At 48.7% G+C, this 21,561-nt stretch overlaps 1 protein-coding gene across 3 annotated transcripts in view; it reads left to right on the top strand.

Annotated features, from left to right (window-relative positions):
• Positions 1-5,321: 5,321 nt before the first annotated feature.
• NCOA1 (nuclear receptor coactivator 1) overlaps positions 5,322-21,561 on the top strand; it is a gene marked incomplete at its 5' end in the record, with an annotated part of 69,183 nt that continues 52,943 nt past the window's right edge. For all 3 annotated transcript variants that reach the window (XM_081998114.1, XM_081998113.1, XM_081998115.1), the window contains 2 exons: positions 5,322-5,407; positions 9,336-9,502. In XM_081998114.1, the coding sequence (XP_081854240.1) occupies positions 5,322-5,407; positions 9,336-9,502 (253 nt within the window). The remainder of the gene's footprint in view (positions 5,408-9,335; positions 9,503-21,561) is intronic.

Below are 21,561 nucleotides of genomic sequence, written 5' to 3'. Positions count from 1 at the left end.
AAACAAACCCACCCCATAACTGCCACCACATGCAGTAGGTTAGCAAGTGACTCACTCTTTCTCACCCGTTGCCTCTTCCCTATCCACATCACAGCTTCAGTGTTTCTTCTGTAATCTGCAGAAGTTTAACCAAAAAATAAAAATTAAGGTTTGTTCTGACCCCGGCAATGAGAGGAGCAGCTGATGATGAACTTGTGAGGGGAACAATATAGACATGTCCTTGTGACACTCCAAGTATGCTCTTAATTACCTCTAATTGAGACTGCTTACGCACAGATGGGTTATATTTTGATGATAAATAGCTGTAATATGAGGGACTTTTCCAACATTGTCGTTTTCTTAAAAACAGCCCACTAATTGTGTTTCTCTCCAATAGATGTTAGTGTTATTTTGTAAGCGTTTTTTTTAGGTCAAACTCATCCAAAATGTGGGAAATACATTTTAGAAATAGGCAGTTCTGTTAGAATTAAGTGTTCGGTGGCCAGCTCAGTCTTCCACGCTGTCAGTTCAAATCACTCGGGCTATTTGTGTCTGCTAGAGGTAGCGATGGCCGTCTTTGGGAAGCTATTGGAAATCTCCTGGCATTATTAGGAGAGCAGAAGCATTAAGCTGCAATAATTCACATCTTTTTTCTTTTTTGGTTATTTTTTGTTAATGTGGAAATTGCATTCGTGTCAAGATCCCCAAGGTTGTGTTGGAATATTGATGTTGGCTGGTGCTTTGTCCTCCATGTCAAGGCTCTGGTCTCTGCTAGGATATTTGTTAGCACCCCAAAAAGCAGCATCTTCTTCAGGTAGACACTCCAGTATGGCATGTTGGAGGACCGATGGAAGAGGAGAGAATATAGGGTTGGAAAACAGAGGTAGTTTCATCTGCCTGGCTGTGGGCAGGCCACTTCAGCGCTTGTGCTTCTCATCCATTCCCCGCTCCTTTTTTTTTTTTCCTGCTGATTAGTCTCTTTCAGACTAATTAGCCTCTGGTGAGCCGATGCAGTGGTGCACCAGGGTGCTGGTAACAGGAGAGGCCAGGGACCAGGGCTGTATCCAGATCTGTGGACTAAGAACCAGGGGAGCAACAACAGCGTGGGTATGGAGACTCACCTTTGAGAAGCTCGAAACCTTTGGCCTCACTGGCGACTGGAGTTCAGCCCTGGTTTAACTGGAGCCGAGCAGCTGCAGTCTGTATCACAGGCACTTACTTCGCTGTTAAAGATGATGCATATCACAGCTTTGCTCTTTGACGCTGCTGCTGCTGGACCATGGACTTGTGCACCAGCTGCATGCAAGACCGAGCACGAAGCTGCTGGTTGCAATGATAATATCCATAGTTGTTGAAAAAACACACTCTTCATTTTGGGTTTTCACCATGACACGAAGTTTCTGCAGAGCAGCAAGTTCGGGGCATCTTTGGGATGAGACTTCATCCATGTGCATCTGGAGAAGGGTGAGAGGCCAACGCTCTTTGCATTGATGCAACGCTTAGGTCTTGCTCCTGCCATGGTCAAAGGTCTCCCAAGGAGCCCTGGTGAGCGAGCAGCACTGGTGGGGATACCAGCAGCGTTTTATACTGTCCCTTAATATATTTTTTGGTGGCTTGTAACAGCAGAGAAGCAATCGGTTTAGCAGAGGTCTGCATCGAAGATCCCCCGTGTTAAGCCTGGAAACTGCTTCCCCCCTGCCCCCAGCTGAACTAATTAGCTTGTTTTCATTACCATCCCACCGTCCTTCATCTGCCTCTGTTTGCTTTCCTAAGCCAGCAGAATATTAACGTTTTTACAAGAAGCCAGTGTTTAGAAATCAGGTTTCCGGTGAAACGGCCCCGAGCCCGGGCAGCGGCAGGCAGGGCTGCCTTTCACCGGCAGCCCAACCCTTGCCCTCCACGGTGGACATCAACCCCTGGTCTTGCCCTGACCCAACAGGGCTTTCGAACCGAGTCATCTCCGTTATTTTTAGACCAAATGACATTTTTTGGCTTGTCAGCCCTGGCAAGTTTTGCCGTAAAATAAACTACATCTACAATAAAAAGAAACACTGAGTGTATTACATCAAGGGCTTAACTCAAGCCAAGGATTTCAGCTAGGGCTGCAATGTTGTCCTTAGTTCACCTCTCTAGGGCATATGGTCACTCCTGCCAAGCCACGGTCTCGCAGCAGAGCATCCCGGTGGGACAGTAACTTTACCTGCCATATCCCCGCTCATTTTTTCTTTTGATTCAGTTGCCAAGAGGAAAGATCAGGACCTGTCAGAGCAACGCCGCTTACAGTGATTCAGTGTTTTGGTGAGAGCAAGTTAAACCTTCAAGAAGAAGGTTTAAACCCCGGTAAGCTTGTCTGAAACCCCAGCGAGCCCTCCTCACCCAGAGCAGATGATGCAGCGCTTTTAGTTTTCCAATCTCTAAATTTTTCAAGAGTTTGCTTTTTTTCCCCTTCCTTATATTTGCCTTGGCATCGTTCCTTCTTGCAAGCACGCCAAAGACAGTGGGGATGAACTCGGATTCGTGGTCACGGCTAGCTTGCTGGCGTCTGCTCAGGGTTTCTGATTTCGGTGGATGAGCTCTCGTGTCTGCGGCATCGATCGCTTGCGCTAATATTGCTAAAATGATTTCAGGAACTGCGTTTGCCTTAGCGCTGGTGACGCAAGCGTTAGCAGAAATGCCTATGTGCTGCTGAAAGACAGGCTCTTTCCCCGTAGCACTGTGTTAAGCACAGATATTTCACTTATTTTGGAGTAGAGGTTTTCAACACTGAGCGTGGAGGTGGGTCACTGGAGACCCAAAACGTATAACATGCCCCCGGATACCTCAGCTGTAAGAGATACTGAAGCTGGTAATGCTGGGTTTTATAGCATCACAGCAGGGTTTGGGTGGGAAGGGGCCGTCAGAGGCCATCTCGTCCCACCCCTGCAGTGAGCAGGGACATCTTCACCCAGAGCAGGTTGCTCAGAGCCCCGTCCAACCTGACCTGGGGTGTTTCCAGGGATGGGGCATCCCCCACCTCTCTGGGCAACCTGGGCCAGGGGTTCCCTGCCCTCATTGCCAAAAATTTCTTCCCTATATCCAGTCTGAATCTCCCCTCTTTTAGTTTAAAACCGTCACCCCTTGTCCTGTCACTGCAGGCCCTGCTGAACAGTCTGTCCCCATCTTTCTCCTCAGCCCCTCCAAGCCCTGGCAGCTGCACTAAGGTCTCCCCGGAGCCTTCTCTGCTCCAGGCTGAGCCCCCCCAGCTCTCCCAGCCTGTCCTCCCAGCAGAGCTGTTCCAGCCCTCGGAGCATCGCTGGGGCCTCCTCTGGCCCCGCTCCAGCAGGTCCATGTCTCTCCTGTGCCGAGGGCTCCAGAGCTGGACGCAGCACTGCAGGGGGGTCTCCCCAGAGCGGGGCAGAGGGGCAGAACCCCCTCCCTCGCCCTGCTGGCCACGTGGCTTTGGGGGCAGCCCGGGACACGGGTGGCTTCTGGGTTTTAGTATGAACACTGGGGCCTTTCAAGCAACAGGGGAGCAGAGTAGGTGCTATGGCTGTGCCCATCGCTCTGCACTCCTCTGAAGTCAGGAGATGCTGTTCTGCAGATGTGGTCTGGGACTCGGAGAACTTTCAAAAGCTGGTGGGACTTTAATCGTCACCTATCTGAGCACGAGATGAGCCAGCGCCGATGGCTTTTGATGAATGGCTGCCATGTGCCAGGCTGGGCAGCAGGTGGGAGACGTAGGACCACTGAAGGCGTCCCACCATGCTTTTGGGCAGGCTGAATAAAACGTGGGGGGAATCTGGGCTGTGGGAACTGTGGATATGCCTTCTAGGGTTCATTTTACCACAATCCATCAGCAGTTTAATTTTTGCTAAAATTCCAGCTTTTAAAAAGTAATGGAAGAATTGAAGGGAATTAAGTTTAAGAACTTGGTCCCTTTACTCTCTAAACTACTACCTTCTTGTGCAGGATCCTCTTGCTTTATTTCTCAAGGGTTGTATCTTCTCACAATGATAAAGGCTTCCAAAAATTCTAAAATAATAAAGAATTTGGAATGTGGCATTATCCAATACTGAATTATTGTGGTTACTGAATGAAAAATCACTGAATGGCTTTAGCAAAGTAAGGGAAGCAACATGCATAGGTGATTTCTTTTCTGGAGAAGCTCTGTCCCTTGATTTAAAGCATTGTATGAGGTTTTGACCCTGTCCTATAGATGAGTTTAGTCCCATTTAGGCAGTCGGAGGGGACTGGTTGTCTTCTTGGGTCAGAGAGTGTCACGCTCTTTGGCCAAACCTTTTTAACACCCTTCAACGTGAAGTATCCAGAAAGAAGCCTTAACTGGCTTTCTTGCCCTTATTGGGCTTACATAGTGTTTTATTCAGTTCAGTAAAAACGTATAACTCATTGTTAAGGAGCTTATTTATCACACATAATTAACATGTGTGATATTGCAATGTTATGGTCCTCATGACACCCAGTCCTTCTTTGGTTGCCTAGACCTCTCATTTGCCTTAGCATAGACTGGTTTACCCAACGGCTGTGGAAATTGCACCCTAAAAATAAGGGTGAAATGTCTCTGCGTTGGAGAGAGCTGGAACCCAGGAGGTGCCCGGTGTTGGGAGTGGCCAAGGACTGGCCATGGTGGGAAGCTCTCTGCCAGGAGAAGGTTGGGGCTGGGAGGACCATGCGTGGGAGGCAGCCTCAGCGAGAGGTGGGGAAGGGGTTTGTGGGAGGGTGTCGCATCCCGTTAAGAGATGAGTCAGTTTGCAGCTCTAATTAAAGCCCGGGCCGTATGCTGAGGGGAAAGGAGGTGGTGGGGGGGCAGGAGCTCAGACACAATGCGAGGGGTGGAGTGTCCTCTGGCACCCGTGAGTCAGAGGAGCTGGGGGGAGATGGCAGAAGAGCTGAAGATGGGCTGAAGGAGAAGCTTGCAGGAAAAGGAAACAAAACAAAAGCAGTCAAACACTCTTAAACAAAGCGTCGAAACGAGCTGTGTTTAGTTAGTTGTTAAAATGCTGTAAGGCCAAGAAGCTAAAATTTGCGTGGATACAGGGAAGAGCTCGGCCTGTGATGTAAGGATGGTGGTGCTGGTGGTGAGGGCTTGCTTGGGCAAGTGGTGACCGGGGGACACCAAAAGGAAGGTAACGTGATTGTGCATTGTCTTCCCTTCGCACTGTTTCCTTCATAAACGAGGCATCAATTTGATAAGACAGACTTGCGTTGGGTTGGTTACCTCTTCAGAGGTCACTTGGTCCATGTTTTCTGGCTGTGCCGTGGAGGAACCGCTCCTGCTGCAGCTGCAAAAAGCTTGTCCTTACCCTGTCTCTCTTTGGTTCCAGGTGCAAAGTAGGTCAACCAACATGAGTGGCCTTGGGGACAGCTCAACGGACCCGGCCAACCCTGACTCTCGGAAGAGGAAAGGCTCGCCCTGCGATACAGCCCAGAGGTACGTGTGCTGCTCCCAATCCGTCCCCTGCTGCGGCTACTTTGTCATTCCCACTGCGTTGCTCCGTCCTGTCTGCTCGAGCAGATGGAGCCGGGTTTCAGCCACTCGGAAATGTTCACACTTCCCACCAGAACTTCGCTTTGCTTTTAGCGGTGGCTGCGGTGGAAGATGGAGCATGATGGAAACACGGCTCCCCATCTGCTCTGCTTGTTTTAAGTGGCAAATGATGATTAGGGGCTCGTTATCAAAGTTAATGCATTGATTTTATAGATTGAAAGTGCTGAGAGCATCAGGAAAGCTTTCTCGGGGTAAATTCGGGGCAGATACTTCTGCAAGGTCTGCAGATCATCCCAAGCCTTCTGCCTCTTCACGCCAGATTCCCAAGATTTCCGTGTTTTTGTAATATTCAGAAACTCCAGTGGAGACCCTCTTGCTCCATGGTGCAAATTACGAAACAGAAAATATTTCTGTCTGAAGCATCTTCATTTCTGTGTGCGGACACGGACCGCTTCAAAGCTCAGCTCCCTGCAGAAAGACTCCTTTTGCTTACGACAGAGCCTTCCCATCCCAGCTACCTTGCCATCTGATTTAAGACTACAAACTCCCGGATAGGGGCAGTTGCGATCTCCTTCCACAGGCTTTTCCAGGCTCCCTATAAACCCTGTGCATCTTTTTCCATGATGATATAGTCTGTTAGTAAGGATAAACGTACGGTGCTGCTGCTGACTCCATGCCTGGGATGCTGTTTTGCTCATCGTCACAGAATATGGATGCACTGAGCAAACCCCAGGTGTATTTTCTATCGCTTACAGCTCTTACATGATATTCTAGGCAATAAATGTAAAGGCTACGGTGTTCCAGTAGAGAGACATTAAGTGGTTAGTTGAGGATTTCTGCTTATTGCAGTTTTTAGTTGCAACACCTCCCTTCTGTTAGAGTTCACACAAAGGCTCTATGGTTCATGGCTTAGCTGTGCCATGAAATTGCAGAAGACTTTTTGATAGCACTTGTAGCTGTCTTATTACTACCAAATACTTCTGTAATCATGTGAAATATTTCCCCTTTCTGTCTGAGTCATCTGAGTCAGAGCTCTGCAGCCCTGGCTGCTGTCTCAAGGCTGGTCTCGGAGCTGGACCTCGTCCCGGAGCTGAGTGTGGGGTCCTTGGGTCCCCATGGCAGAGCTGTGGGGAGCGAGGTGGGCTTGGTCACCTTCTTGAAAGAACTGCTCTCCAGATGGATGAGCACACACCTGGCTTTGCTTCATCTGGTCTGCCTTTGGAAAGCAGATCTCTTGTGGATTCTTTCCTAAGCCCTAAGCACTCCAAGAAAGCCTTCTGCTGCCGACACCAGGGGTTTTTCAAAGTATATAGGGTGAGATCGTAGAGAAGCAGAAACTTGTGGACGAAGTATTCTCCTTCCTTGTCCAAGAACAACAGGTTTTTACATCCACAAAGCACCTACAAGCGTTTTTAGAAGTGTTGACTCAAATACTTGTCGTTAGGTTGGCCAACCCCGAGCACTGGAGCTGAAGCCTATTACCAAAATCCAGAAGAGAAGTCCTCACCAGTGCTGCATCTTCCTTCCTTCCAACCATCTCCCAACGCACAGCTGCAGCAGGGAGGGACCTCGTCCTCCTCCCTGGGCTGGCCAGAGTCCTCTGTAACGTACTCCAGAGTAAAGTGAACTTCAAAACTCCTTTGTTAAAACCTGGAAGGTTTAACTATTGCTTTTGATGATAGTTGGGAGTCATAAAGAACAGCCCACTGCTGTAAGATTCTCATGATGCTTTTATGTAAGGAAAATTGGCCAATTCTCCCTCCTACAATTTGAAAGTTGCCACAGCAACAGCGACATTAAGGGGTTTTATGAAATGAGCTCACCCACAACAGAGGGATTTTTTTTTTTCTCCCCTCTGCTATTGCTTTTTGGTTCGCAGGGAGAGCTAGGAATTAATTTGACTTTAACTAAAATACTCGCTCAGCTCCTTCAAGAAGCATTTGGCTGCCCATTGCCTGGAGGTGCACCAGTGCTGGCGTCACCGATACCTGTGCTACAGGAGGCTGAGGTCCATGGCTGGACCCAGCACTTCTGCAGCAGATGGACATCCAACCTACCTCCACGAAGCTCTTTTTGCTGCCCGCGACCCCTTAGCACCCGTTGGCAGCTGCCTGCTGGGCAAGTGAGGGCTCCCGCGCCCACCCGAGCCCATTGCAGAGGAGTTTCCAGGTTGCACCACGTGTCTTCTGTGGAAGGTCTCACTTGTGGACTTCATGAGTCTGGCGGCCCGAGCAGAAACACGGCTTGTGTCCTCCACGCCCGCAGCTGGCTTTGCCTTTTCTTTTTCCTTTATTTTTTTGATTCTGCTGCTCCACCGAGTTAAAGGAGGGCGAGTCATTCCTGTCGCTCCTCCGAGCAGTCACACCACCTGGAGAGACATGGGTAGGAGGAGAAGCGAGGTGATGGAGAGTGAACTTGGGAGGCGGGGGGCGTTCATCACGGAGGCTCACCCCTGCGTCGTCAGGTATTTTCATGTGAGAGCAAGTTGAAGCAGCAGTAAAATGCCCAAGACACAAAACCTGCCTGTCAGACCTGGATATTGAGCTAATAAAGTGGCTGGAATTAAGAAAAAATAAAGAAAATTCCGTGCAGCCTACTGAGGAGCTCCTTAGAGGGGAGGGCTGGTGTTATCTCCTCCCCTTACGGTTTCTAAAGGGTCTCTGCAAGGTTATCAGGGTATATTCATGCTCCGGTTGGCTTGCACTCTCAGCAGATAAAGTAAACCAAACCTCTTCCTGAAGCCTTTAGCTGTTAGAGGAGCTTGTTTGGCCACGTAGCACAAGGCACAGCACGTCTGCAGCGGGTCACAAATCTCCTACCGAGCTGGACTTTCGGAATCAGCTTTTGTAACCAGTGTTTCTTCAGCCCCTCCATGAGTGGCGACGCCTCTTCGAGGCCAGAAACATCTCACCATACCCGCAGGCACCTCAGCAGCTCCTTGGTGTCCAGTAAATAGTAGGGAATTTCAGGCAATACTTCTTCCGTGGAGCGCTGGGCGTCCTGTGGAGGTTGTGACAAAAAATTAGGTGGCTTATTGAGAAGCAACCCGATAAAAGGCATCGCAAGCGGTGGAGAGCCCTGTTGGGCGTTTTGAGCTGTCCTCATTTCATCCTGTGGTTGATGTGGAGGAAGGTGTTTAGGGAAAATACGTCTCTGTGTGTCTGTCCCATATGCACAGCTCGTTTTGGTGGCTTTGATGCTTATAAAGTCTTTGGTAAAGGAATATGTTACAGCGTTCAGGGTGGCTTCAATGATGGCCATGTCATAGCATGTAAATAATATATTCTCAATTCCCAGAATTTAGTTAATGGGAGAGCATTTGGCTTCTGCAGCTGCCAGGAACTAAAAGAAAATCTGCTTTCGCTGGGACGAGAAGGTTGATCTCATGAATATTTTTCATCTTCCTCGTGTCACTGTTGATTCAGATTTTCACTTTGGTGAACTCCGGTGGATGTTGTTAACCTTTATGTGTGAATTTACGATTAAACTTGGCGACAGCTGGAATAGTGGCTGTGGAAAACTAAGAGGCTGTATATAACTGTTTTTTATTAGTTTTGTTATAGCTCATTTAAAACTGCTTTTGAGAGGAAGGCGGAGTCCTGAATGTTAGAGGTCTGTTTTCAGTGGGGGTTTCTGGCTAGCCCTATGTATCTCCCTTCTCATTAATTTTGATTATTTTTATATGTTAAATATACAAAAGCCTGAACAAACGCCCCAGTATTTTGGAGATACTCAGATTATAGCACGGTCATCACTCCAGCCAGTAGTTGTGTTTTTGGGTTCTTGTCCAGTGCCCAGGTGTGACTAGACTGAGCAGTAGGGGAAAATCATTAATGTAACTTTTTATTTTATTTTTTTCTTTCTCTAACAGCAATGAAAAGCGGCGACGGGAACAGGAGAACAAATATTTAGAAGAGCTGGCGGAGCTGCTGTCTGCAAACATCGGGGACATCGACACTCTGAGTGTCAAACCCGACAAATGCAAGATCCTAAAGAAGACGGTTGATCAGATCCAGCAGATGAAGAGGTTGGAGCAAGGTAAGGCAGCAGCCTCCTGCCTTGGCTTGTCGGGAAGCTTCAGCGTAAGAGCGTTCTCCTGGTACCCTTCAGACACTAAATTGCAGCAGATAATCATGACTTAATTAATGAAGAATCATGACGTAATTGTTCCGTTTGCACTAGTTTACTTTCTTCCGCTTTTATGAAAGCACTGATACAAAAGGGGACGCTTTGCCCTCATTGCTTGGCTTGTTTAAGATGCCACCTTTGCTTCTGGTGCAAGCTGTCGTTTTACTCCGTGTTTGTGACTCATCCTGAAGTTATTCCTTAGATTAAAATGATCAGAAGTGCTTGTTAAGCTTTAAGGATCAGGCCCATTAAGTGCTTATCAGCAATACTGCTGTTAACTGCGTGCAGAAACCCATTTTATAGCTGGGTAAGGTGAAGGACAGAAAGCTCTGCCACATGCTGCGCAAGACTCGGTGAAGAACCATGTACCCTTGTCAGATCTGTTCTCCTGCCACCCAAGCAGATCAGAGGGGGCATTAATCCACCTCCGGCCGGTGAATATGGCGCTGTAACCTGTAACCAGAGAAGGGATGCTTCAGAAGCCGCATAAAGGTTAAAATTCACCCCAAGTGTCATAGACTGAAATGTAGAAGTCCAAAGGGCTCAAGGGATGGACAGGAGAAAGGGGTGAGGTGTATTAAGGAGGGAGTGGGACTTGTTCGGGTCCTTGCAACCCCAGCATCCCTCCTGGAGCTGCTGCAGGTGGGCTCCAGCTTGCTCCACATCGTGCCCGCTACGGGCTGCCCGTCTCGTGTGCTCAAATACTTTTTCTTTTGTGCAAAGACTTTGTCCTTCGTGCAAAGACTTTGTCCTTCGTGCACAAGGTGAATCCTGCTCAGTATTAGCGCTGAGAGAGCGTCATCCGTCAAGCGTTGCCTTTGCCAAAGCTCCCGCCGCACGCGCTGAGCGGAGCCGTGTTGCCTGATAACAGATTAAATTTTTCCCAAACCCCATGGCTGGGGTGTGGGTACGCACATACAGGCGCTCCATAGACTCACAGAAGAGTTTGGGTGGGAAGGGGCCGTCAGAGGCCATCTAGTCCCACCCCTGCAGCGAGCAGGGACATCTTCACCCAGAGCAGGTTGCTCAGAGCCCCGTCCAGCCTGACCTGGGCTGTTTCCAGGGATGGGGCATCCACCACCTCTCTGGGCAACCTGGGCCAGGGGTTCCCCGCCCTCCTTGGGAAAAATGTCTTTCTTGTATCCAGTCTGAATCTCCCCTCTTTTAGTTTAAAACTGTCACCCCTTGTCCTATCACAAGCCAGTCCTCCCAGCTTGCTGTTACTTTAGGCACCACATTTGGGGGCAAGCACGGTGGCAAAGCATTTGGCTCACGTTGCACGGGTTGCCTGGGCTTCCCGGTGAACCAGGACGACTGCTTTTAGATTTCATTCATGTTGTGCCCAGGCTCTGAAAGGAGTTTGGAAGCGGGTGAGTACGCCCAGGTTCCTGCTCGCTGCCACTTCACTGTTCATTAGTCTTCATGACATTGCATAGCAGGGCTGAACATTAACTAGGACAACCACCACCTAAAAATATTATGCCTTGAGCTTTGCTCTGTATTGCCACCTTATCTAGTGCAGCGCCAAATTACCAAAGAAAAGAAACTTCACCTGTATTTGTTCTTAGCAGTTTACTGCGAGATCGTTTTACATGAGGAGGTAGGAGGAATATGGCAAAAAGTCAGAATATTTGTGGGCAGAAACAATTTTCTGTCCTTGTAGTTATATCAAGTGTTTCCCTGCCTGTGTCCTTCCTCCTCTCTGTTTCTCAGCCATAAAGCTGATTAATATTTGCTAACTGCTGAGGATGTGGGTTTTTTGCTAAAGTATTGTGAATGGCGACATATCCCGCAGCGCGTGGCCGTGCTCCTTCTAATGCTCTGTTAGGAAACGCACCCGGAGACGTGATTTCAGATAACGGAGAAGAGCCGGGGAATTTGGACTTTGCAGTGATGTCTTACAGTGGGCTCAGGATGTCCCAGCAAACCACGGAAACATCGAAATCCCAGCAAATGATGCTGTTCAATCCAATAATGAGCAGAACCCATAAGCGCCGGGAAAAATGATGCTAAACCTCGTAGCAGAGCCGATTTCAATGAAAAAACAGCCAACGTCCTGTTATTAATTTAATTTGGAAAAGATGCCAGGCGCAGAGCTGGGAGCTTGGGAAGGGGCAGGTGGCAGCGCTGGGGGAGCGGGGACGTCCCGGGGGCACCCTCCTTGCTGCCAGCCCTGGAAGGTTTGGAGGTCACGTCCCACCAGCTCTGCCCACCCCTGCGCCTCCGCCGCGGGTCATCCTCGGTTTCGACCGGCGAAGGGGTGGAGGAGCCGGCAGAAGCTTGCAGATGGATCGCACGCAGGGGCTGAGCCCTCCCTCCCATCCCCCTGCCTGCTGGGCTGCTATTTAAAGTATGAAGCAAATGCTTTTAGAAAAGATTCCTAGGTCTGGACACCTTCCAACGTTAGTAATGTACAGTTGGCAGAACAAGCGGTTTGCGGCTGTGGCAGCAACCTGAAATTCATCTGCCAAGACAGCAATAAACGCAGCGGAGGAAGAGGCCAGACAGTTAATTTTTCAGCCTTTATCCGTCCCGCAAAACTTTTTTTGATTTTTTTTGAGTCGGGTGATTTGCGTGTTGGAGCCCTGAAGCATGCCTGCGCGCAGTCGCTCGCCAGGGAGGGAGAAGAGGCCACCGACGTCTCCTGGGCGGTGTGGAAGTCAGCAAGGAGAAGACCCTTCTGAGCATCCTGCCTGGGTTCCACGGGGCAGCGGTCCATCCGTGCGGACCTCCCTTCCCTTTGCCTTCGCATTGGTGTCATGCCCAGCACATGGACACTGGAGGTCCTCTCCTGGGGTGGGTCCTCTGTTGCAGACCTTGGGGTGAGCTTGCCCAGGGTTGTTTTAATTCGGAGCAGTGCCTGCTGCGGTCAAGACCTGATGGATGGAGGCAAGGTGGGCAGCTTTGCTGCTCGCTCGGTGTTGCTCTTTGGCGTGTAGGGTCAGCAGAGGTGGTGTAAAGGCCGCTAGAAGAAGCCATCAGGGCAGCGCGGTGGAGTCAGGAGGCTGCAGGGCGGGGAGGAGGCTCGGTTGCCGCTGGGAAGGCGGCTGGTGTGTGGTTGCAAATGCAAAAATGAGGCATCTTGGTCATACAGGAGCGTACAAAAATGAGCAGAGATGTTGGAAAAGCTGCGCTGATGCACAGACCACCACTTGTTTTGGTCCTTTTCTGTAAAATGATGTAATACTTGATGCCTACCCTACAAGTGCTGTGCAGGTTGGGGTAACCCCGGCCCCGAGGAGAGGCAACACCCCGGTGACACCAGGCTCTGTGGTGGCAGGCAGGCTCCAGAAGGGTATTTCCTTTTTTCCCTGGGATTATTTTTTTAATTAAAGGCCCCAGTTTTGGAAGGATGGTAATGAGCAGGAAGGGGTGATGAGCAGCGTGCAGAGATCTGACGGAGATGGGGGCTGGCAGAGGGGTTCATGTCATCTTCCTTGTAGAGCGCCCAACCTTGGCAGTGTCCTTTTTAAGACGAAGCCACCAAGTCTTTTCCCAAAAGCCCTCTCCATTGATAGGCTGCTTAATTTCCTTCCAGAGCAGGAGTATAAATGCAGCACCTTAATAGAATAAATCAAATAGTATTGAGCTTTTCATTATGCTGCCTACAAACTCAAGCAGCCACCGAGGGTTGCCCTTGAAACACCTTCTAAGGCATCGCAAGTGACTCTACTGCTGCTGGCGTCCAAGAGACCTCCTTCCCCCGTCCTTCCTGCGTTTGCTCATCACCGCTCGCTGCCGGTCTCTCCCGCTGTGCCGCCGTATGTTCAGCTTCTGCGGGAATCGGTGCGCAGTTACCTGGTCCAGGAGCAGCCTCAGCACGGCTCCTGGCCCCGCCAGGACACGTGGGGGGATGCTCATGAGTTTCTGGTCCTGTGAGGTCCAACAGCCCCAGCAGATTTACGCTATAGTTGCCAAAATAAAGGATTTATTCTGTGTTTGCTTGGATTTGTACAACTCGGCTTGTCTCGTAAAGGACCCTGAGTCACTGCTTGCCTTTGCAGTGCAAGGCTTCTTAGGGCAATGGAGGCTCGTGTGACACCTTCCACCCCAGTGAAGCCTGACTTGTCGGTGGTGGAGCTGCTGAATTTATTCTTATAGATGTATAAGAAAAAAAAATGCAGATATTTATTAATGCAGTTTTATTCTGTAGTAACGCTACAGAATAGTGACCTGATTTCAGGATGTTTTAAAAGGGCGGTAGGCAAAGAATTAGCTTTCTTTCCTGAACGTTACTGCGTTAACCTGCAAAGACGACCCTCAGTTTTAAATTTGAGTTACTTTGGGCAGGGAGGGGGAGATCAATACTTGGCTCCGATCCTGGTGTCACCGGCGGAATTTTGGGGGTTTTGATCACGGGTCCGTCTACACGACAGCAGGTCTGCTGGCGACAGACGGGTACAGCCGTCTCAGAGGGAGGACAGGGTCTCTGCCCAGGAGCTGGCACACTAGATCTGAAGGGGGAAGGGGGTAAAACCAGGCTCGCTAGAGATAAGCCTGGGAGAGGCACGCCAGTGTTGGGAGGACGACGTGCTAGCGAGGTCCTTCGGTCTGCCATCTCAGTGGAGGCAGGGGATGGAGATCCATGCAGCGAAGGCGCGAGGGTTATTGATGTGTTAGAAACCACGGAAGCACCTGAGAATGATCACATAAGAATTAGGGCTTCTCCCCCCCAAAAAGGTGGCAGGATCAGTAGCCCAGCTGAAGTGCATCTACACCAATGCGCGCAGCACAGGCAACAAACAGGAGGAGCTGGAAGCCATCGTGCGGCAGGAAAGCCATGATATAGTTGCCGTCATGGAAACATGGTGGGATGACTTGCACAACTGGAGGGCTGCAATGGATGGCCACAAACTCTTCAGAAGGGATAGGCAAGGAAGGAGAGGTGGTGGGGTAGCCTTGTACATTAAGGAGTGTTTTGATTGTCTAGAGAGAAAATGTTATAGGGAGAAAATCAGAAGGGCCAAAGCCCAGCTAGAACTTAACCTGGCTGCTGGCGTAAAAGGCAAGAAAAAAGGTTTTATAAATAAATAAATAATTTTAATAATAATAAATAAATTATAATGTAATAAATACATTAATAACAAAAGGAGGGCTAAGGAGAATCTCCATCCTTTACAGGATGCAGGGGGAAACAGTGGCAAAGGATGAGGAAAAGGCTGAGGTACTTAATGCCACCTTCGCCTCAGTCTTCAACAGTAAGACCAGTTGTGCCCTGGGTACCCAGCCCCCTGAGCTGGAAGATGGGGACGAGGAGCAGAATGAAGCCACGTAACCCCAAGGGAAATGGATAGTGACCTGCCACACCACTTAGACACACACAGGTCTATGGGGCTGGATGGGATCCACACAAGGGTTCTGAAAAAGCTGGTGGAAGTGCTCACCAAGCCACTTTCAACCATTTCTCAGCAGTTCTGCCTAACTGGAGAGGTCCCAGTTGAGCGGAGGTTAGCAAATGTGATGTCCATCTACAAGAAGGGCTGGACGGAGGATTCAGGGAACTATAGGCCTGTCAGTCTGACCTCGGTGCCGGGGAAGGTTATGGAGCAAATCATCTTGAGTGCCATCACGCGGCATGTACAGGACAACCAAGTGATCAAGCCTGGTCAGCATGGGTTTATGAAAGGCAGAGACATGGTTTAGTGGGCATGGAGGTGTTGTGTTGACAGTAGGACTTGATGATCTTAGAGGTCTTTTCCAACCTTAATGATTCTATGATTCTAACCCAAAAAGAAGAGGACCCCTAATTTAAGACCACCCCCCCATTTGGATGTTAACCTACTTAGGGAAGTAATTTTCCTTTTGAGTAAATACAGTAGGTTAATTAAGTGAAGTATATGAAATAATTATTGATTTTGGCTGCTCGGTTGCATACGATCATTGGGCTGTCAGTGGCTTTTATTTAATTAAGTTTCCCTGCTGTCTTGTCATATGCTTAGATTTGGCCCTGGATTTACTTTGTGATGTACATGTACAGCTTCTAGTGCGGAGAGGTCCTGGGTCCTCAGTGGGACTATGGAAGCCTCTTCAAAATGAATGCTGAGTTTCTTCTTGGGTTTGGGAATGCCAAGCTTTAAAAAGAGAACAAAACCCCTTTGAATTTAGTGGTGGTGAGAAAATGGTGAAGTGGTGGCCTGGAAAGAGGCTTCTCCCACAGCTTGCGATGGTGGCGTGAGGTTTTGGTATGAGGAGAGGAGGAGACCTTGTCCTCAGGCATTGAGTCAAGAGCCCCTTCTTGTCCCAGCAGCTGAATGATGTGGTACGTTATTAAAGATCATAAAATTACTCCCATAAAACCACAAAGCGAGTAATTGCGTGCAGTGTGTGGAAGCGAGTCGCAGAGCCGAGGCCCCTTGGTGAGCTTTACCCCAAAGCAGAGGAACCCAGTGCAGAGCAATTAAAAGCTTTCAGCTGGTTTCTTCTGCCCAGGTCCAGGCTCCCACGTTACTCTCAGTCCATAGGGTTTTCTGTCCACAGCCCCTGGGGATGGAGCTCTCCATGGACATTTCATTAGCTTTGAGGAAATCTCTAGCCCAAGTCCATGTTACTGAGTCTGCAAAGGAGCTGGATATCTCCAGTACAGGAGTGGAAGGAGCCTTTGGGACTTTCTCCCATGCTTGGCTTTGTTTTGCCAGGATAATGTACTTAAAGTCTTTAGGCATTTTTTTTTCTCTTTAGGATCCTTCTAAATTGTCTGCATATCGTTCTTTCATTGACTCCAATTTGAACACATCTTTCTTGACATGAATTGAATTCCAGGCAGTATTTCCAGTTTCTGATTAAACTTCTCAGATCTTTGGAGCTGCTGCCTCCATACCTCCAAGGGAAAGTGCCGCCTGCGTAATGTGCTCTGCTTTGTTTATGCTTGCGTTATTTCTTGAATTTTATATTTTTGAATACTCTCTCATTTCAGCTCTTCCCTCTCCCCATATTGTAGTCCATTATGGGTCTCAGAGAAGTCTAACATTTTACCTGGGTGCTGCCAATCTCTCTGTCTGGCTGGAACCATCTCATTTCCATGAAGCTTATTTCCATTTCTGATAGTGTTGTCGTTTGGCAAATGGGCTCAAAGCAGGGTCAGCTCTGGGATCAGCCCAGGTTGCTGAGGTCTTTATCCAGTTGGGCTTTGGAAGCCCCCCGGGATGGAGAAGCACAAGTGTTCTGGGCAACCTGCTCCAACACTTGGCTGGCCTCACGGTGAGCAAGATTTTCCTCCTATCTCACCTGAACATCTCTTGCTTCAATTGCACCCATTGCTTCTCATCTTCTCACCATGCATTGCTGTGAAGAGCCTGGCTCCATCACCTCCGTAACTTCTTGTAGGCATGGGCAGGCTGCTGTCAGGTGCCCCAAAGCCATCTCTTCTCCAGGGTGAGCAGACCCCTTCCCTTGTCCTCTGGTCTCAGGATCAGCCCTGACCAACTCGGTGGCCTCCACTGAACTCGATCCAGTTTGTCCTACACTGGGGTCCCAAAACTGGATGCAGTATGTGGTGGTCATCTAGATTTGGTGCTCAGGCTGGCCATGCAGATGGAGCAGGTTGAAGACAGGAACCAGCGGCTGCCCTACCAAGTAGACGTTGCCATCAGGAGAGCCAAGGTGGAGAGAGGTCCCAGGAACTCTGGGCCCCAGGGATGTCTTGCTGCATTCCAGCATCACATCTGAGCTCCTTCCTTGGTGACCTGGAGAGCTGCCCAAGGTGGGTGTTGCTGCCAGGAGGGCAAGGTGACAGCACGTCATCACTGCTGCCTTTCTGCCTTGCATGCAGAAATTGAGATAAACTTAAACTATTAGATTCAGAGAATTCAAGTGTCATTTTTGGTATCTTTTATGTGCTGAGTCAACACGGCAGTCCTTCAGTGGACCCAAAAGAGGACACTTTCATGCAGTGGAAGAATGTAAAGATTTTGCTTAGTCAGAGAACAGATGGAAACTCCATTACTTGGTAAATCATTAAAATGAAGGCTCAAGAAGTAGCCTGAGCTCAAAGCACCCCAGATTTCAAGGCCAGCGATGTTTAGGTCTAACCCTAACCTAATGTTTAGGGTTGACTGAAGAACAAAAGCAAGCAGCAGAATGGCGTCTGAGGAACAATGTAAGTGGAAATGTCTCCTGGAAATGGAGTAAATGAAAACCGCTTTAAGGGGTTTATATTAATTAAAGGATTTTTTAAATTAATTAATTAAAACCACATTAAGGTTTGTGTCAAATCTAAAATTAGATTGGAATCTCTTCAGGCTACAACTGTCAGGCTGGTGCTGTAGTCTCTTCTTTAAATGCATTGACTTTATTGGAGTTATCCTGATTTTTTTTGCTTCAAGGGAGGTCAGAAAGGGGAGCTTTGCTTTTGCCTTAGAGACGTGTTTTGCAGTCTCTGGGTTCCTCCGCCGTCGTCCCTGAGGTCAGGAAGGACCTTCTCGGCCAGCGGCACTGTTGATGGGTGTTTGCAGGTGCTGGGGATGAAAGCTCTTTCTTCATTCCAAATCTGGTGATTGGATTAACCCTGACGGAGCTGCTTGTGCTACTAGAGGGAGGGATGCACACCGCTTTCATCCCATCTCGGTGGCCAATTTTTTGCCCTGTGTTAGAGGGCTACAGAGAAAGAAAACCAAGCAAACCCTGCAGGCCAGATCAGACATCAGCAGGGAGGGGGAATTCCTCCTTGGCTTCCATAGGTGGCCACTGAAAGCCCTCAAGTGTGAGACTGATCCAAGGTAAACAGAATACAAACAGATCCAGTCCTTTTAACTTTCTAACTTAATCCTTCCAGGAATCCTTCTGAGATCCTGAAGAGGATGAAACTAGCTGCTCATTTTCGGTGGAAATGAGTTTCAGATCATGTCTGTGCCAGCATTGCCCTTTAATTTGGCTTATTCTTCCTTCTGTTTGGTAATTACCACCCTTCCATGATGTATTTTTATGAAGTTGTTGCTCTTGTTCTCTACCTTCGCTTGACTTGTCTGCCAAACCAAGCTCTCCTAGGATCTTGGTGTCAGATAGTTATGCCTTTCCTTTAATCAACCCAACAGCTCTTTTCTGTACTTCTTCCAACTGAACTTCATTTTTCTTGAGTGAATTGGCCCCGACTGTCATGGTTTTTCTTACCAGGTCTTACCAGTAGTGTTAGGTTGTTTCTGGTACCACCCCTGGTATACTGGAGGTAACGGTTGTTGTGTCCTCTTGTCACCTCCATTAAGCCATCTCCAACTTGCAGCCAAAGCTTATGGTCTTGGTTAATGAGTGTGTGACCTTCAAGTCATAGAAGGTGGGAGAAATTAGCACAGTTTAGCAGAGCAGTTGGGTAGTTTTTCTACCATTTGGTCCTCTTTCATGTGAAGAGGTCAACCCACCCTCGAGTTGATGTGTATCTTCTCCCTGCATGACTACCTTACCTTGGGTGCCAGAGGAACATCACTGGTGACCTTTCCTCATCCTGATAAAACACCTTTATTCTCAAATTTGAGTTTCATGGAGCTTCTTGTGAATCTTTGCTAGATCTCGGTGCTACTTAACATCTTGGGTGTGGAAGAACACACAAAATCATTGCTAGACCAATACAGGATGGGCATACAGTAGTGCTGGATGGATGGTATCCTGGGAAATGGTGCTTTTCAAGAAGATCTGGAGATCTTGGAAGTGAAGGCAGTCAGTGTGACCTTGGGGTGTGATGAAAAGCAAGGTAGGCTTCTCTCGGGTGATGTTACATGGGCATGGAGTTGGTGGGACAAAACTGGAGCTCAGGTACGATATTTACACTGGAAAGAGATTGCAAAATCCAGAAAAGGCAGAGAGGAGAGACATGGAAATGAGGCAGGGGCTGGGGAAAATGTCTTGCAGCTTGGGAAGGTTGAAGAGCTCTGTTGACTGTATCCTGGAGGAAAAAACAAAGGAGTGGGGACATGGTGATGACACTACAAACACTAACAAGAAAGGAAAATTCTGGCTACTACAGAGGTTTTTTAATCCAGCATAACAGAGAATGACTCAAAGCTGAAGCCAGACGAAAACAAGTTAGGACTTGGGCCCAGAGTTACAACTAGGAGGGTGGTTGCTTTGGGAACCAGCTGCCAAGGGAAGCGGTGGGTTGTGCCAGGTTTTGGCCAAACAGAAGTTTAGAGCTCACAGTGGTGGAAGTGGGTGAACTTTGATGGCTCTGCAATATTCAGGTAGTCAATCTAGTCATCTCTACTGGCCTTTGTCTCTATAAATCTAAAAATTTTGATTTTGAAAAAAGCCTCGAGAGCCGGATCCCTGTCTGCAGTAACAACTTCTGCCAGCACAAAGCCAGGGTGAGAGTCCTCATGCTGCTTCCCGAGCACCCACGTGGGTCCCCTGCACTACGCTCCGGTCTGCGCCCTTCCCGGGATTGAAACCTCCCTGTTTCCAGAGTAATTAATTGCACTTCACGCACGAGGGGTGAAGAGTTTGTTGGAGCGGGGTCGGGGAATTTCACACCCACCCCTTCTCCACAGTTTGGTTTCAACGTGAAATGTTAAACGGATTGCATCCCTGCCCACGCTCTCCGCAGACATTTGTGAAGTCTGTCTCTCCGTATCCTCTGGAATCTGTTTTATATCAGGAATTGATTTCAGATACAAACTCCCCCAGGCCAGTACTATAAAAATCTCCGCCTAAGCAGCCACACCAGGGAGCATCCTCTGTATATGTTTATTTTGTGGAGCCATACCACCTACAAAGCATGTCAATAAAATTCTCATACTTGCTCTGACAGTTTTAATCTAGCTGGCAGCTTAAATATAGACCAAGGGGAAGGGGAGGCTGCTAAGAATTGCGCAGACCTCTCCAAACGGTGCCTTTATTTTAACAAGTGAACATTTGGTTATTACATCCTCAAGCTTTTAAACATCTCACACTGTCAAGAACTAATAAATCCTTTAGCACCTCGCCGTAAGAAGAGGATCTGATAGGATGTAACAGGCGTGTGGATCATGCAGGGAGTCATAAACCACCTGTAGAAATCACTCCTCCTCTTGCCTTCTGCTGTGACATATTCGCTTTTTTTAATGCCTTTTTTTTTTTCCTCCTTGTTTCAGTCTCATTTTGAAGAGAGGCAGGAAAGGAGGAGGAAAAAAATCCCCTTTCTTTAAAGCTCTTTTCCTGGCCCTCCTTACCCTTCGTAGAGATGGACAAAACCTATTTTAAGATTCTGCTTCCCCTGGGATGGCATCCCAGCAGCATTTTGCTTCCTCTCAGCTTGTCCTGCCTCTGCTTTGGACCCTGGTTCATTTGGTTGATGATCAGAAAGAGGTTCACCCATCCTGTGAGCTGGCATCCCTTTGGGTGCAGGAGCGGGATGACAGTGGTCCGTCCGTCCCACCTCTCTTCTGGCAGCTGTGATGGAGGCATCTCATCTAAGCTAATCAAGTGTCCTGTGCAAGAGAGGGGCTTCAGAGGGAAGCTCACCCCAACGTGTCTTGCAACTGCCCATCTCAATTATTGACCCATCAGAAGTCCCAGCAGTGCAAGCATTGCCATGCCTAAAAAGCAAGAAGTAACACAATAAACCTCTTTCTTACGGGGGAAAAAACCAACATACTTGGAGCCAGCCATGTGAGACCTTCTGTTTTCATTTGAGATTTTCCCCTGAACAAACTTTTATAGACCTTAATCCACCTAACGCTCCTGCAAGCAGAGGAAGAAAGGGAGATTTGTACAAGGAGATAAAAGCTTTTATCATGCCAAGCAGTATCATAGAATCACAGAATAGTATGGTTGGGCAAAGCAAACAAACTTGCTGGGACACGAGCGTGAGAGGTGCAGGAGTGGTCTCGCTCCCTCTGGGGCCACGTTACGCCCTGGTGCCCGGCTGCCGAGCTCCTCATCTGGCTGCTTCTGCTTCGCCGAGCCCCCCAGTTTCATCACGGGCTGTTTGGTGGCACTTAAAGCCTCACCAGAGCCTTGTGTAGAGAGCCAACAACGCCATTTGGGTGGTTTTAAATTATATTTCT

Source organism: Phaethon aethereus, assembly GCF_964289735.1.
Source record: "Phaethon aethereus genome assembly, chromosome: 3".
Classification (NCBI taxonomy): domain Eukaryota; kingdom Metazoa; phylum Chordata; class Aves; order Phaethontiformes; family Phaethontidae; genus Phaethon; species Phaethon aethereus.
This window is presented reverse-complemented; position numbering and strand designations above follow the sequence as displayed.